The 13306-nt window shown below is 34.6% G+C and overlaps 1 protein-coding gene across 1 annotated transcript in view; it reads left to right on the top strand.

Moving 5' to 3' along the window:
- Positions 1 to 13306, top strand: part of DPP10 (dipeptidyl peptidase like 10) — a 662859-nt gene that overhangs the window by 299004 nt on the left and 350549 nt on the right. Inside the window, exon 4 of the mRNA XM_065880921.1 lies at positions 7384 to 7478. Within this exon, the coding sequence (XP_065736993.1) occupies positions 7384 to 7478 (95 nt within the window). The remainder of the gene's footprint in view (positions 1 to 7383; positions 7479 to 13306) is intronic.

The following is a 13306-nucleotide window of genomic DNA, read 5'->3' as shown; positions in this document are numbered from 1 at the left end:
AATTAATGCATCATTACATTACCAATAATAACATTAAAAAATAAGGTGACTTTATATTGATATTCATGGGAGGTGAATTTTGTCAGCTGTCAACACCCAGAATAACCTGTTATGCAAAGCTGAGTTTATTACCTATTGCAGTCAGGGAGAACAACATTTTGATAGTCTTTGTAGGTCCAGAAGGAGAGATTGGTGGGGTGGGTTGGGGGTTGTGTATAGGGCTGGAAATCTAGATGTGAATTGTTAAGACAGGTATTTCAGTGTGAGGGTATGATCGAAGATGGGTGCATTTCATGATGTAATGGCCTAGGAGGGGTGCACACAGAGAGGCAAGCAACTTGAGGTGACCCTTAAGTTAACAGTTGTTTGATAATTTAGAAATCTGCTCAGTTTTAGGAGCTTATGGTTCAGATAAATTACTTTTCAGCAAGTTTATGAAAAAAAATTAAGTTTTGTACTGAGTTACAGTCTTGTCTTCATGGGCAAGAAGTAAAAGTGAAATCTTAAGGATGTAGGTCCTGACAGTTGGGGTGGATGCAGAGGCCTCAGTTCTCAATTTCAGCAGCAGACTGGAATGTGAAGTCCATTACTGCCTGCTTTGAGTGGACTAGGTATAAAATAAAACGTTGCCTTTACTGGAAAGAACTTAAACTAGGATATGGTACCGGTTTTCCTTTTGCTAGACAAATTATGGAAAAAGGAATTGGACAGAAATGTCAGAAGTTTGGATGGTGTGGGGTAGACACTAAAAGTATCATTACATTCTTATAGCTCAAGATGGAGGGGCATGACGGTGATTCTATCTTGTCACATCTTTTCTTTTTTTTTTTTTTCAAAAAAAACCTGACTGAATATATGTTCAGGATAATTGACTCTTAATGTTCAATGAGCTGAAAAGGAAGAAAGATTATTTAATCAAAGTACTGTATAGACATGCATAATACAGTGTTTTAAGAATGTTTCAAGTACACCTACCTTAATCTTCTTGTGTTAATGCACTTTACTCATTGATCTTATTCACTCATATTTCAATACCTCATATTAAGCAAAATATGAGGTGACAGTTTTAAAATATATTTCCAGAAATTAATTTATTAATACAATATTAGGAGTTTCAAAACTGGGAGATTCCACTAGTGATTATAAGTCAAACAGTAAAGTAGGATAAATATGACACACAGAAGACCAGATTTTAAAGACCAGAAAAAATTAAAGAGAGTTAATAAAGGCAGATATTAGATGCTTTTAAAATAATTCATGCAGAAATCTGTATTAAATATTAACCTGGAGAGTTACAGCTGAATTAAAACAAAAAAAGGTTTCTCCCACTAATGCAACATTGAAAGTCTAATAGTAAAATTTGCAGGAGTACAGATCCAAAGGGATTTATAAATCTCAAATCTCTATAGATGTTTTTCAAGTCTAAATAATTATCCAATGAAATTTACTTTAAGACAATTAAATGTAAAGAGATGAAAGGGAAAAACCTACAACCAAGATTACTGAGCAAGGATCTTATTCAGATTCGACAGAGAAATTAAAACCTTTACAGACAACCGAAAGCTAAGAGAATTCAGCACCAGCAAACCAGATTTACAACAAATGCTAAAAGAAATTCTCTAGGCAGGACACACAAGAGAAGGAAAAGACCTACAATAACAAACCCAAAACAATTAAGAAAATGGTAATAGGAACATACATATCGATAATTACCTTAAATGTAAATGCATTAAATGCTCCAACCAAAAGACATAGACTGGTTGAACGGATACAAAAACAAGACCCATATATATGCTGTTGACAAGAGACCCACTTCAGACCTAGGAACACATACAGACTCAAAGTGATGGGGTGGAAAAGGATATTCTATGCAAATGGAAATCAAAAGAAAACTGGAGGAACAATTCTCATATCAGACAAAATAGACTCTAAAATAAAGACTATTATAAGAGACAAAGAAGGACACTACAAAATGATCAAGGAATCAATCCAAAAAGAAGATATAACAATTGTATATATTTATGCACCCAAAATAGGAGCACATCAATACATAAGGCAAATGCTAACAGCCATAAAAGGGGAAATTGACAGTAGCACAATCGTTGTAGGGGACTTTAACACCCCGCTTTCACCAATGGACAGATCATCCAAAATGAAAATAAATAAGGAAACACAAGCTTTAAATGATACATTAAACAAGGTGGACTGAATTGATATTTATAGGACATTCCATCCAAAAACAACAGATTACACTTTCTTCTCAAGTGCTCATGGAACATTCTCCAGGATAAATCATATCTTGGGTCACAAATCAAGACTTGGTAAATTTAAGAAAATTGAAATTGTTTCAAGTATCTTTTCAAACTACAACACTATGAGACTAGATATCAATTACAGCAAAAATTTGTAAAAATTACAAACACATGAAGGGTAAACAATACACTAGTAAATAACCAAGAGATCACTGAAGAAATCAAAGAGGAAATCAAAAAATATCTAGAAACAAATGACAATGAAAACATGATGACCCAAAACCTATAGGATGCAGCAAAAGCAGTTCTAAGAGGGAAGTTTATAGCAATACATCCTATTTCAAGAAACAAGAACAATCTCAAATAAACAACCTAACTTTACACCTAAAGCAATTAGAGAAAGAACAACAAAAAAAACCCCACAAAGTTAGCAGAAGGAAAGAAATCGTAAAGATCAGATCAGAAATAAATGAAAAAGAAATGAAGGAAATGATAGTAAAGAACAATAAAACTAAAATCTGGTTTTTTGAGAATATAAACAAAATTGATAAACCATTAGCCAGCCTCACCAAGATAAAAAGGGAGAAGACTCAACTCAGCAGGATTAGAAATGAAAAAGGAGAAGTAACACCGACACTGAAGAAATACAAAGGGATCATGAGAGATTACTACAAGCAACTATATGCCGATCGAATGGACAACCTGGAAGGAATGGACGAATTCATAGAAGAGCACAACCTTCCCAACACTGAACAAGGAAGAAATAGAAAATATGAAACAACCAATCACAAGCACTGAAATTGAAAGTGTGATTAAAACTCTTCCAAGAAACAAAAGCCCAGGTCCAGATGGCTTCACAGGTCAATTGTATCAAACATTTAGAGAAGAGCTAATGCATATCCTTCTCAAACTCTTCCAAAATAAAGCAGACGAAGGAACACGCCCAAACTCCTTCTATGAGGCCACCAACACCCTGGTACCAAAACCAACAAAGATGTCACAAAGAAAGAAAACTACAGATCAATATCACTGATGAACATAGATGCAAAAAACCTCAACAAAATATATGCATACAGAATCCAGCAGCTCATTAATAGTATCATGCACCATGATCAAGTGGGGTTTATCCCAGGAATGCAAGGATTCTTCAATATATGCAAATAAATCAATGTGATAAACCATATTAACAAACTGAAGGAGAAAAATCATATGATCATCTCAATAGATGCAGAAAAAGCTTTTGACAAAATTCAACATCCATTTATAATAAAAACCCTCCAGAGAGTAGGCACAGAGGGAATTTACCTCAACATAATAAAGACCGTATATGACAAACCCACAGCCAACATTGTTCTCAATGGTGAAAAACTGAAACCATTTCCTTTAAGATCAGGAACAAGACAAGGTTGTCCACTCTCACTACTATTATTCAACATAGTTTTGGAAGTTTTAACCACAGCAATCAGAGAAGAAAAAGAAATAAAAGGAATCCAAATTGGAGAAGAAGTAAAACGGTCAGTTTGCAGATGACATGATACCATACATAGAGAATCCTAAAGATGCTACCAGAATACTGCTAGAGCTAATGAATGAATTTGGGAAAGTAACAGAATACAAAATTAATGCACAGAAATCTCTTGCATTCCTATACATTAATGATGAAAAATCTGAAAGAGAAATTAAGGAAACACTCCATTTACCATTGCAACAAAAAGAATAAAATACCTAGGAATAAACCTACCTAAGAAGACAAAAGACCTGTATACAGAAAATTATAAGACATTGGTGAAAGAAATTAAAGATGATACAAAGAGATGGAGAGATATACCATGTTCTTGGATTGGAAGAATCAACATTGTGAAAAAGACTATACTACCCAAAGCAATCTACAGATTCAATACAATCCCTATCAAAATACAAATGGCATTTTTCACAGAACTAGAACAAAAAATTTCACAATTTGTATGGAAACACAAAAGACCCTGAAGAGCCAAAGCAATCTTGGGAAAGAAAAATGGAGCTGGCGGTATCAGGCTCCTGGACTTCAGACTACACTACAAGACAACAGTAATCAAGAGAGTATGGTACTGGCACAAAAACAGAAATATAGCTCAATGGAACAGGATAGAAAGCCCAGAGATAAACCCACGCACATATGGTCACCTTATTTTTGGTAAAGGAGGCAAGAATATACAATGGAGAAAGGACAGCCTCTTCAATAAGTGGTGCTGGGAAAACTGGACAGCTACCTGTAAAAGAATGAAATTAGAACAGTCCCTAAAACCATACACAAAAATAAACTCAAAATGGATTAAAGACCTAAATGTAAGGCCAGACACTGTCAAACTCTTAGAGGAAAACATAGGCAGAACACTCTATAACAAATATCACACACAGCAAGATCCTTTTTGTCCCACATCCTAGAGAAATGGAAATAAAAACAGAAATAAATAAATGGGACCTAATGAAATAGAAAACCTTTTGCACAGCAAAGGAAACCATAAACAAGAGCAAAAGACAACCCTCAACATGGGAAAAAAATATTTGCAAATGAAGCAACTGACAAAGGATTAATCTCCAAAATTTACAAGCAGCCCATGCAGCTCAATATAAAAAAAAACAAACAACCCCATCCAAAAATGGACAGGAGACCTAAATAGACATTTCTCCAAAGAAGATATACAGATTGCCAACAAACCCATGATAGGATGCTCAACATCGCTAATCGTTAGAGAAATGCAAATTAAAACTACAGTGAGGTATCCCCTCACACCGGTCAGAATGGCCATCATCAAAAAAAATCTACAAACAATAAATGCTGGAGAGGGTGTGGAGAAAAGGGAACCCTCTTGCACTGTTGGTGGGAATGTAAACTGATACAGCCACTATGGAGAACAATATGGAGATTCCTTAAAAAACTAAAAATAGAACTACCATATGACCCAGCAATCTCACTACTGGGCATATACCCTGAGAAAACCATAATTCAAAAAGAGTCATGTACCACAGTGTTCATTACAGCTCTATTTACAATAGCCAGGAAATGGAAGCAACGTAAGTGTCCATCGACAGATGAATGGATAAAAAAGATGTGGTACATATATACAATGGAATATTGCTCAGCCATAAAAAGAAACGAAACTGAGTTATTTGCAGTGAGGTGGATGGACCTAGAGTCTGTCATACAGAGTGAAGTAAATCAGAAAGAGAAAAACAAATACTGTATGCTAACACATATATATGGAATTAAAAAAAAAATGTTCATGAAGAACCTAGGGCCAGGACGGGAATAAAGATGCTGACGTACTAGAGAATGAACTTGAGGACACGGGGAGGGGGATGGGTAAGTTGGGACAAAGTGAGACAGTGACATGTACATATATACACTATCAAATGTAAAACCGGTAGCTAGTGGGAAGCAGCTGCATAGCACAGGGAGATCAGCTCGGTGCTTTGTGACCACCTAGAGAGGTGGGATAGGGAGGATGGGAGGGAGGGAGACACAAGAGGAAGAGATATGGGGATATATGTATATGTATAGCTGATTCACTTTGTTATAAAGTAGAAACTAACACAGCATTGTAAAGCAATTATACTCCAGTGAAGATGTTAAAAAAAAAAAAAAAGTATTTTACTGGAACTATTTTCTATGTTGAAAAATATTCAACAACAGGTGTGTGATAAAGGAATGATGTCATTGTCATGAATAGAACGCTGTGCAACTGTTAAAAGAATGAGGTAGTCACATGTGTACTGACATGAAACATTCTTTAAGATTATTAAATTTAAAAAGAAGTGCATCATCAAAAGGCAGACATCAGTGGAACAGAATAGAGAGCCCAGAAATAAATCCACATATTTATGGTCAATTAATCTATGACAAAGGAGGCAAGAATATACAATGGAGAAAAGACAATGTCTTCAATAAGTGGTGCTGGGAAAACTGGCCAGCTATATGTAAAATAGTGAATTTAGAACATTTTCCCACACTATATACAAAATTATGTACAAATATAAACTCAAAGTGGATTAAAGACCTAAATATAAAACACGACACCATAAAACTCCTAGGAAAGTACCTAGGCAGAACACTCTTTGACATAAATCACAGCAATATTTTTTGGATCTGTCTCCTAAAGCAAGGAAAACAAAAGCAAAAATAAACAAATGGGAGCTAATTAAACCTGGAAGCTTTAGCACAGCATAGGAAATCATCGACAAAACAAAATGCACAAAAAACAAAAAACAAAAAGAAAGCACTCAAGACTGCTTTTATTTGGGTATCTTCCCTTTTATCTAATCACATAAATGTATGTATAATATATCTATTATTTATATAGCTTTTATGTAGATACAGATATCTTTCTTTTTTTAACTCCTGAATATCCTTTCTGGCAGCTTGTCTCAGGTTGGTATTTGCAGTCTATGGTATTCTTCATATGAGTTAATTTCCTGATAAATGTGGCTGAATTGAACTCAAACATATTTAAAATTAACAGCTGTCCAGACGAAATGCAATTATTTACACTGAAAACATCATTCTCTTTAAAGTTGAAAAAAGTGGATACAACGGACACATACAGTCTCAGAGATTTTGACCAGTGGTCACACAATCCAGACGAAATACCGGAGGCACAGTTCCAAACCCAAGGGAGAAAGAGGTTGAGTGGCAATTGAGCGGTGGTAGGACTGGGTTTGTGAAAAAGTCTGCATGAACGTGCTTCATATGATAGTCTCAGAATTGTGTCCAGTTATGTTTAACTGGCAGCCTCGTTGAAAGTTTACCTAGATCACTAATTAGTAACAGCTTCGGAAATGGGAGGCATTTCTCTGTCCCTTATTTCTCATCTTAGAATGGGCATCAGTTGCCCATGTTTTAATTACTTTTCATTTGTTCAACCAAGAATCTGAGTGACCCTGTCACTAACACTGTTTTCATTGTACAGTAGACCATGTGCTGGGTGGGCTTCCTGAAGAGGATTAATGAGAGCTAAGTACAGAAATCTGCTCAGGTTATTAAAGGCTAACAGTGATTGTTCTAATGTGTCTGTTTATAATGCCCATTGTCTCCTCTACACTCATATTAACCTAGTCAATGTGTTTGTCAATTGTTAATATCTTTTTGTTGCAGATACAGATGTGGTGTATAAAAGCGAGAATGGACATGTCATTAAACTGAATATAGAAACAAATACTACCACATTATTATTGGAAAACACAACTTTTGTAAGTAATGAATAATTAATTACTTTAATCATTTCAGTATTGTTTAGAATGCTCTCTTGGTATACCTAATGGTCATTTTTTTCAGCTTCAGCACTTGCAAAGCTTTTCAAGTCAAAAGTTAAGGCTGGGATATTATTAGAATCAGTAGATCTATTGATAGAGAATTCCCATGTGACCATCTCCTCTGTTTTCTTCCCAGTTATCCTTTTTAGTACATGAATAAGTGTTTCTAAGAATAATATTTTTTAGAATGAATATTTATTCCAATATTTTCTATGTAAGTTTAGCCATACAAATGCCAAAATTAAAAAAAAAAAAAAAGGTTAGTATAACCCAAGTCATAACTTTTTCTCCGCCTTTACTTTTCATTCTTCCTGACTTATTTCTAATTGTGGTTTTCGAAATCAAGTAGAAGGCAGGCTTTCTAAAACTGGCCTTTAGTTGGAGTTGATATGCTTTTCTTTTATAATTAAGCATTCTATCAGTATCATTTCTCTTCTCCAGAATCATTGTTTGTCCTAACAATGATGCAAATAACTGAATGTATTTATTTTGCTCTCATAAATGTACATGAACTTTGGGGTAAATTCAGTCCTCTTAAGGTTAGATTTAGCTATGATTACCTACTGAGTAAGTGATAATGAATCAACTGTTTCAAATGTTCAAAATCTAGGATCAAACACCACTGAAAAGTAGTTTAAAGTTATTTGCTCATTGTTTTTTATACAACCAAAGGTTCAATGTATTGCCTATTAGATGAGTTCCTATGTTATAACACATGAACTTAGGCCTCAGAAGACCTCCTATACAAATTAAAGGAATAAGCAAACCATCAGATACTTTTTGTACTTACTGGTACTTGTACATCTGGAATAAACATTTGGTCTTCATGTTTGTAATAGAGTGGCCAGGTGGAAGAGATGAAGTGAGAACTTCTGTTGTTAGTGTTTTTATTTAATAAAAGTGGTTGTTGAAATCATGCAGTGATTATATATGTATATATTTGTTAGACTAAATTAAACCAACCAGCTGAGGTACTTTAGCAATTAGGTTATTAACTAACTAATAATGGCATTTCTATTTTTAAATGAATCGGTTAATTCACCGATATTAGAAGAGCAGATACTCTGAATGCAATGATTTATAGTACTTGTGGAATGCCAAGGCAATGTAAGCCATATTGCTCACTTTCTTAGAATATGGACTTCCTTAGGGTAGGTAATGCTTACCTTCCTGAAAAAGTTTAACAAACAGCATAGAGCAGTATCTATTATTTCTTAATTGGTTGGTCCTCGGGGATACTAGAGAAGAGGCTAAGGAATCATCGAGAGATTCTGAAATCAATGGGAAAGAAGCCTCCATATGAGATAGGACAGGAGGTAGAAAGCAGGAATCAGTAATTATGACAGCTAATGATCGGCTGATTAAAGTCAATGCGAATTAATTTCAATAAAACTAGTTTGGAGAGCAAAATTAAATGAATTTTTGCATTTGTTTCCTTTATTATAAAGTAACATTTTTGATGGGGGTTATAGACCTTTAGTGGTCAAGTATTTAAGTTAAGAATAGACACGTAGTACGTGAATATCTGGTTATGTGACTGTTCCACACTGATCATCCCCTTACACAGGTTAATGAGGTCTTCTATTGGTCACTAATTATCTTTTTTTTTTTTTTCCCAGCATTTATTCCTTGCTTTCTTAGTCTCTTTGGTACATCAGAAAAGGAACAGAACAAACCTTGTCGGTTATTATTTCATTCTGTCATTGGTACTTTGTACTTTACACCAACCCCATGTCATTGTAGTTTTCTCCATGTGTTAATTAATGCCATTTTATCTTTATGCTTGTATGTTTAATATTTTAAAAATCCTTTTGAGGTCTATTTCTGCTCTTTTCTATGTTGGCCATGACTCTTAATTACCACCGAGTCATATTTAACAAATATTCTAATTTACTGATCTTTTAAGATTCATAGGCTCCCTGAAGACATTTATCTCACAACACAGATAATTAAACAGTTTATAAGTCCTAGAGGCATCAGAATTCAGTGGAGGAGGCTGAGGATAAAGATTGGAATGCGACTTATGTTTCCAACTAGTTAACTCAGAACTGCAAACAAAAAATACAAATTAACACGAATCCAGATGAATTCAAAGGAACTTATTTAATCATTTTCTCCTTCTAACTCCAAGATGGCATTATTAAACACACTTGTGTTTTAACGATCATGCTAAGCTAAAGTCTGGATATACTTTCTCTCTCAGGTCATACTCTTGGGAAAAAAATCTCTTATCAGAGCATAACATTTTTATTTATAGCGCAGTTTTTTTTCATTGAGCAATTAGCAATACTTTAATGACAATTATAATTAATTGGATTAGATCACTATAAGAAGCTTTGTAGTAAAGTGTACCAAGGCAATTGAGAAAAATAATTATTACTTAAAATGTGACAACAGAATAACCTATTGTATAATAAGACATATTTTGCAAAAAAAATGTGACTGCCAGTTTATTTTAAAACTTAATATAACATCACATTGTCATTTATCTGCTTATATACATTTTAAATAGGAATGGTGGGCACTTTTAGCTATGTAATCATGGTTAGCAGACACTATGAGTAATGATGATACTGGCTGTGACTGTCAAAAATAAAACAAAAGTAAATAATTTTCCTGAAATAATTGGCTTATGTCTTAAGGCATTCTTTTGGAGTGAAGATAGGTGGACTTCTAATGAAGGAGAAAATTAAAGTGTATATAACTTTTTGAAGAGGAGTTACATGAAAGGAGTGATTTAGCCCCAAAAGTGCTCTTAATCATTTTTAAGTGTTTGAAAAAGTTATCTCATAAAGCCCAAACTATTTCAAACAAAAGCTCATTCACAGTGTCATAATGAGGAAAATGTTTCATAAGTATTAGCTATATTCTTTCTACTGGAAATAATTTGAATATCTCCAGTGGTCTTGGCAAAAAACACCAGCATTCATAAATAGTTCTGTCAAATCTCTGAGATTAGAAAGAAATTGGAAACATGATTCTGAGATATATGCTTAAACATTACTAAGATTAAAAAAAAAAAAAGCTTGTGTACTAATATGGAAAGGGAAACTAAATATCTGTAAGCTTTTAAAAACTATGCTATAAAAATAGCCTAAAGCATAGAAAGGAAATTCACGGTAACATTCAAGGGAAATGTTACCTGCACATGTTTTGGTCCAACTATTTATTTATAGGTCATTACAAAATAGTAGGTTTGACTAGAACCAAGGAATATTTATGGACTTATCATGCATAGAGATAGCATCAGTTGATTTGCATACCACTGCAGTATTTTTTTTTTTACATCTTTATTGAAGTATAGTTGCTTAACAATGTTGTGTTAGTTTCTGCTGTATATAACAAAGTGAATCAGCTATACGTATACATACATGCCCATATCCCCTCCCTCTTGCATCTCCCTCCCACCCTCCCTATCCCACCCCTCTAGGTGGTCACAAAGCACGGAGCTGATCTCCCTGTGCTATGCGGCTGCTTCCCACTAGTTATCTATTTTACATTTGGGAGTGTATATATGTCTATGCCACTCTCTACGTCCCAGCTTACCCTTCCCCCTCCACATGTCCTCAAGTCCATTCTCTACATTTGCATCTTTATTCCTGTCTTGCCCCTAGGTTCTTCAGAACCTTTTTTTTTTTACATTCCATATATATATATATATATATATATATATATATATTACCATATGGTATTTGTTTTTCTGACTTATTTCACTCTGTATGACAGACTCTAGGTCCATCCACCTCACTACAAATAACTCAATTTCGTTTCTTTTTATGGCTGAGTAATATTCCATTGTATATATGGACCACATCTTCTTTATCCATTCATCTGTCGATGGACACTTAGGTTGCTTCCATGGCCTGGCTATTGTAAATAGAGCTGCAATGAACATTGTGCTCCATTACTCCTTATGAATTATGGTTTTCTCAGGGTATATGCCCACTAGTAGGATTGCTGGGTCATATGGTAGTTCTATTTGTAGTTTTTAAAGGAACCTCCATACTGTTCTCCATAGTGGCTGTATCAATTAACATTGCCACCAACAGTGCAAGAGGGTTCCCTTTTCTCCACACCCTCTCCCGCATTTATTGTTTGTAGAATTTTTGATGATGGCCATTCTGACTGGTGTCAGGTAATACCTAATTGTGGTTTTTATTTGCATTTCTCTAATGAATAGTGATTTTGAGCAACCTTTCATGTGTTTGGTGGCAATCTGTATATCTTCATTGGACAAATGACTATTTAGGTCTTCTGCCCATTTTTGGATTAGGTTGTTTGTTATTTTTATATTGAGCTGCATGGGCTGCTTGTAAATTTTGGAGATTACTCCTTTGTCAGTTACTTTTTTTGCAAATATTTTCTTCCATTTTGAGTGTTGTCTTTTCATCTTGTTTATGGTTTCTTTTGCTTTGCAAAACTTTTATGTCTCACTAGGTCCCATTTGTTTATATTTCCATTTCTCTAGGAGGAGGGTCAAAAAGGATCTTGCTGTGATTTATGTCATAGAGTGTTCTGCCTATGTTTTCCTCTAGGAGTTTTATAGTGTCTGACCTTACATTTAGGTCTGTAATCCATTTGGAGTTTATTTTTGTGTATGGTTTTAGGGACTGTTCTAATTTCATTCTTTTACATGTAGCTGTCCAGTTTTCCCAGCACCACTTATTGAAGAGACTGTCTTTTCTCCATTGTATATTCTGATCTCCTTTATCAAAGATAAGGTGACCATATGTGCGTGGGTTTATCTCTAGGCTTTCTATCCTGTTCCATTGGTCTATGTTTCTGTTTTTGTGCCAGTACCTTACTGTCTTGATTTCTGTAGCTTTGTAGTATAGTCTGAAGTCCAGGAGCATGATCCCTCCAGCTCTGTTTTTCTTTCTCAAGATTGCTTTGGCTATTTGGGGTCCTTTGTGTTTCCATACAAATTGTGAAAAATATTTTTCTAATTCTGTGAAAAATGCCATTGGTAGTTGATAGGGATTGCAATGAATCTTCAGATTGCTTTGGGTAGTATGGTCATTTTCACAACGATGATTCTTCCAATCTAAGAACATGGTATATCTCTCCATCTGTTTGTATCATCTTTAATTTCTTCCATCAGTGTCTTATAGTTTTATGCATACAGGTCTTTTGTCTCCTTAGGTAGGTTTATTCCTAGGTATTTTATTCTTTTTGTTGCAGTGGTAAATGGGAGTGTTTCCTTAGTTTCTCCTTCAGTTTTCATCAGTAGTGTACAGGAATGCCGGAGATTTCTGTGCATTAATTTTGTATCCTGCCACTTTCCCAAATTAATTGCTTAGCTGTAGTAGTTTCTTGGTAGCATCTTTAGTGTTCTCCATGTATAGTATCATGTCATACGCAAACTGACCGTTTTACTTCTTCTCCGGTTTGGATTCCATTTATTTCTTTTTCTTCTCTGATTGCTGTGGGTAAAACTTCCAAAACTTTATTGAATAATAGCAGTGAGAGCGGGCAGCCTTGTCTTTTTCCTGATCTTAGTGGAAATGGTTTCAGTTTTTCACCACTGAGAACAATGTTGTCTGTGGGTTTGTCATATATGGCCTTTATTATGTTGAGGTAAGTTTCCTCTATGCTTACTTTCTGGAAGGTTTTTATCTTAAATGGGTGTTGAATATTGTCAAAAGCTTTTTCTGCCTCTATTGAGATTATCATATGGTTTTTCTCCTTCAGTTTATTAATATGGTGTATCACATTGATTGATTTGCATATATTGAAGAATCCTTGCATTCCTGGGATAAACCCCA

The sequence above is a fragment of the Phocoena phocoena genome, chromosome 7 (genome assembly GCF_963924675.1).
Source record: "Phocoena phocoena chromosome 7, mPhoPho1.1, whole genome shotgun sequence".
In the NCBI taxonomy this organism is placed as follows: Eukaryota; Metazoa; Chordata; class Mammalia; order Artiodactyla; family Phocoenidae; genus Phocoena; species Phocoena phocoena.
Note: the sequence above shows the minus strand (reverse complement) of the source record. Positions and strands in the feature narration are given on the sequence as shown.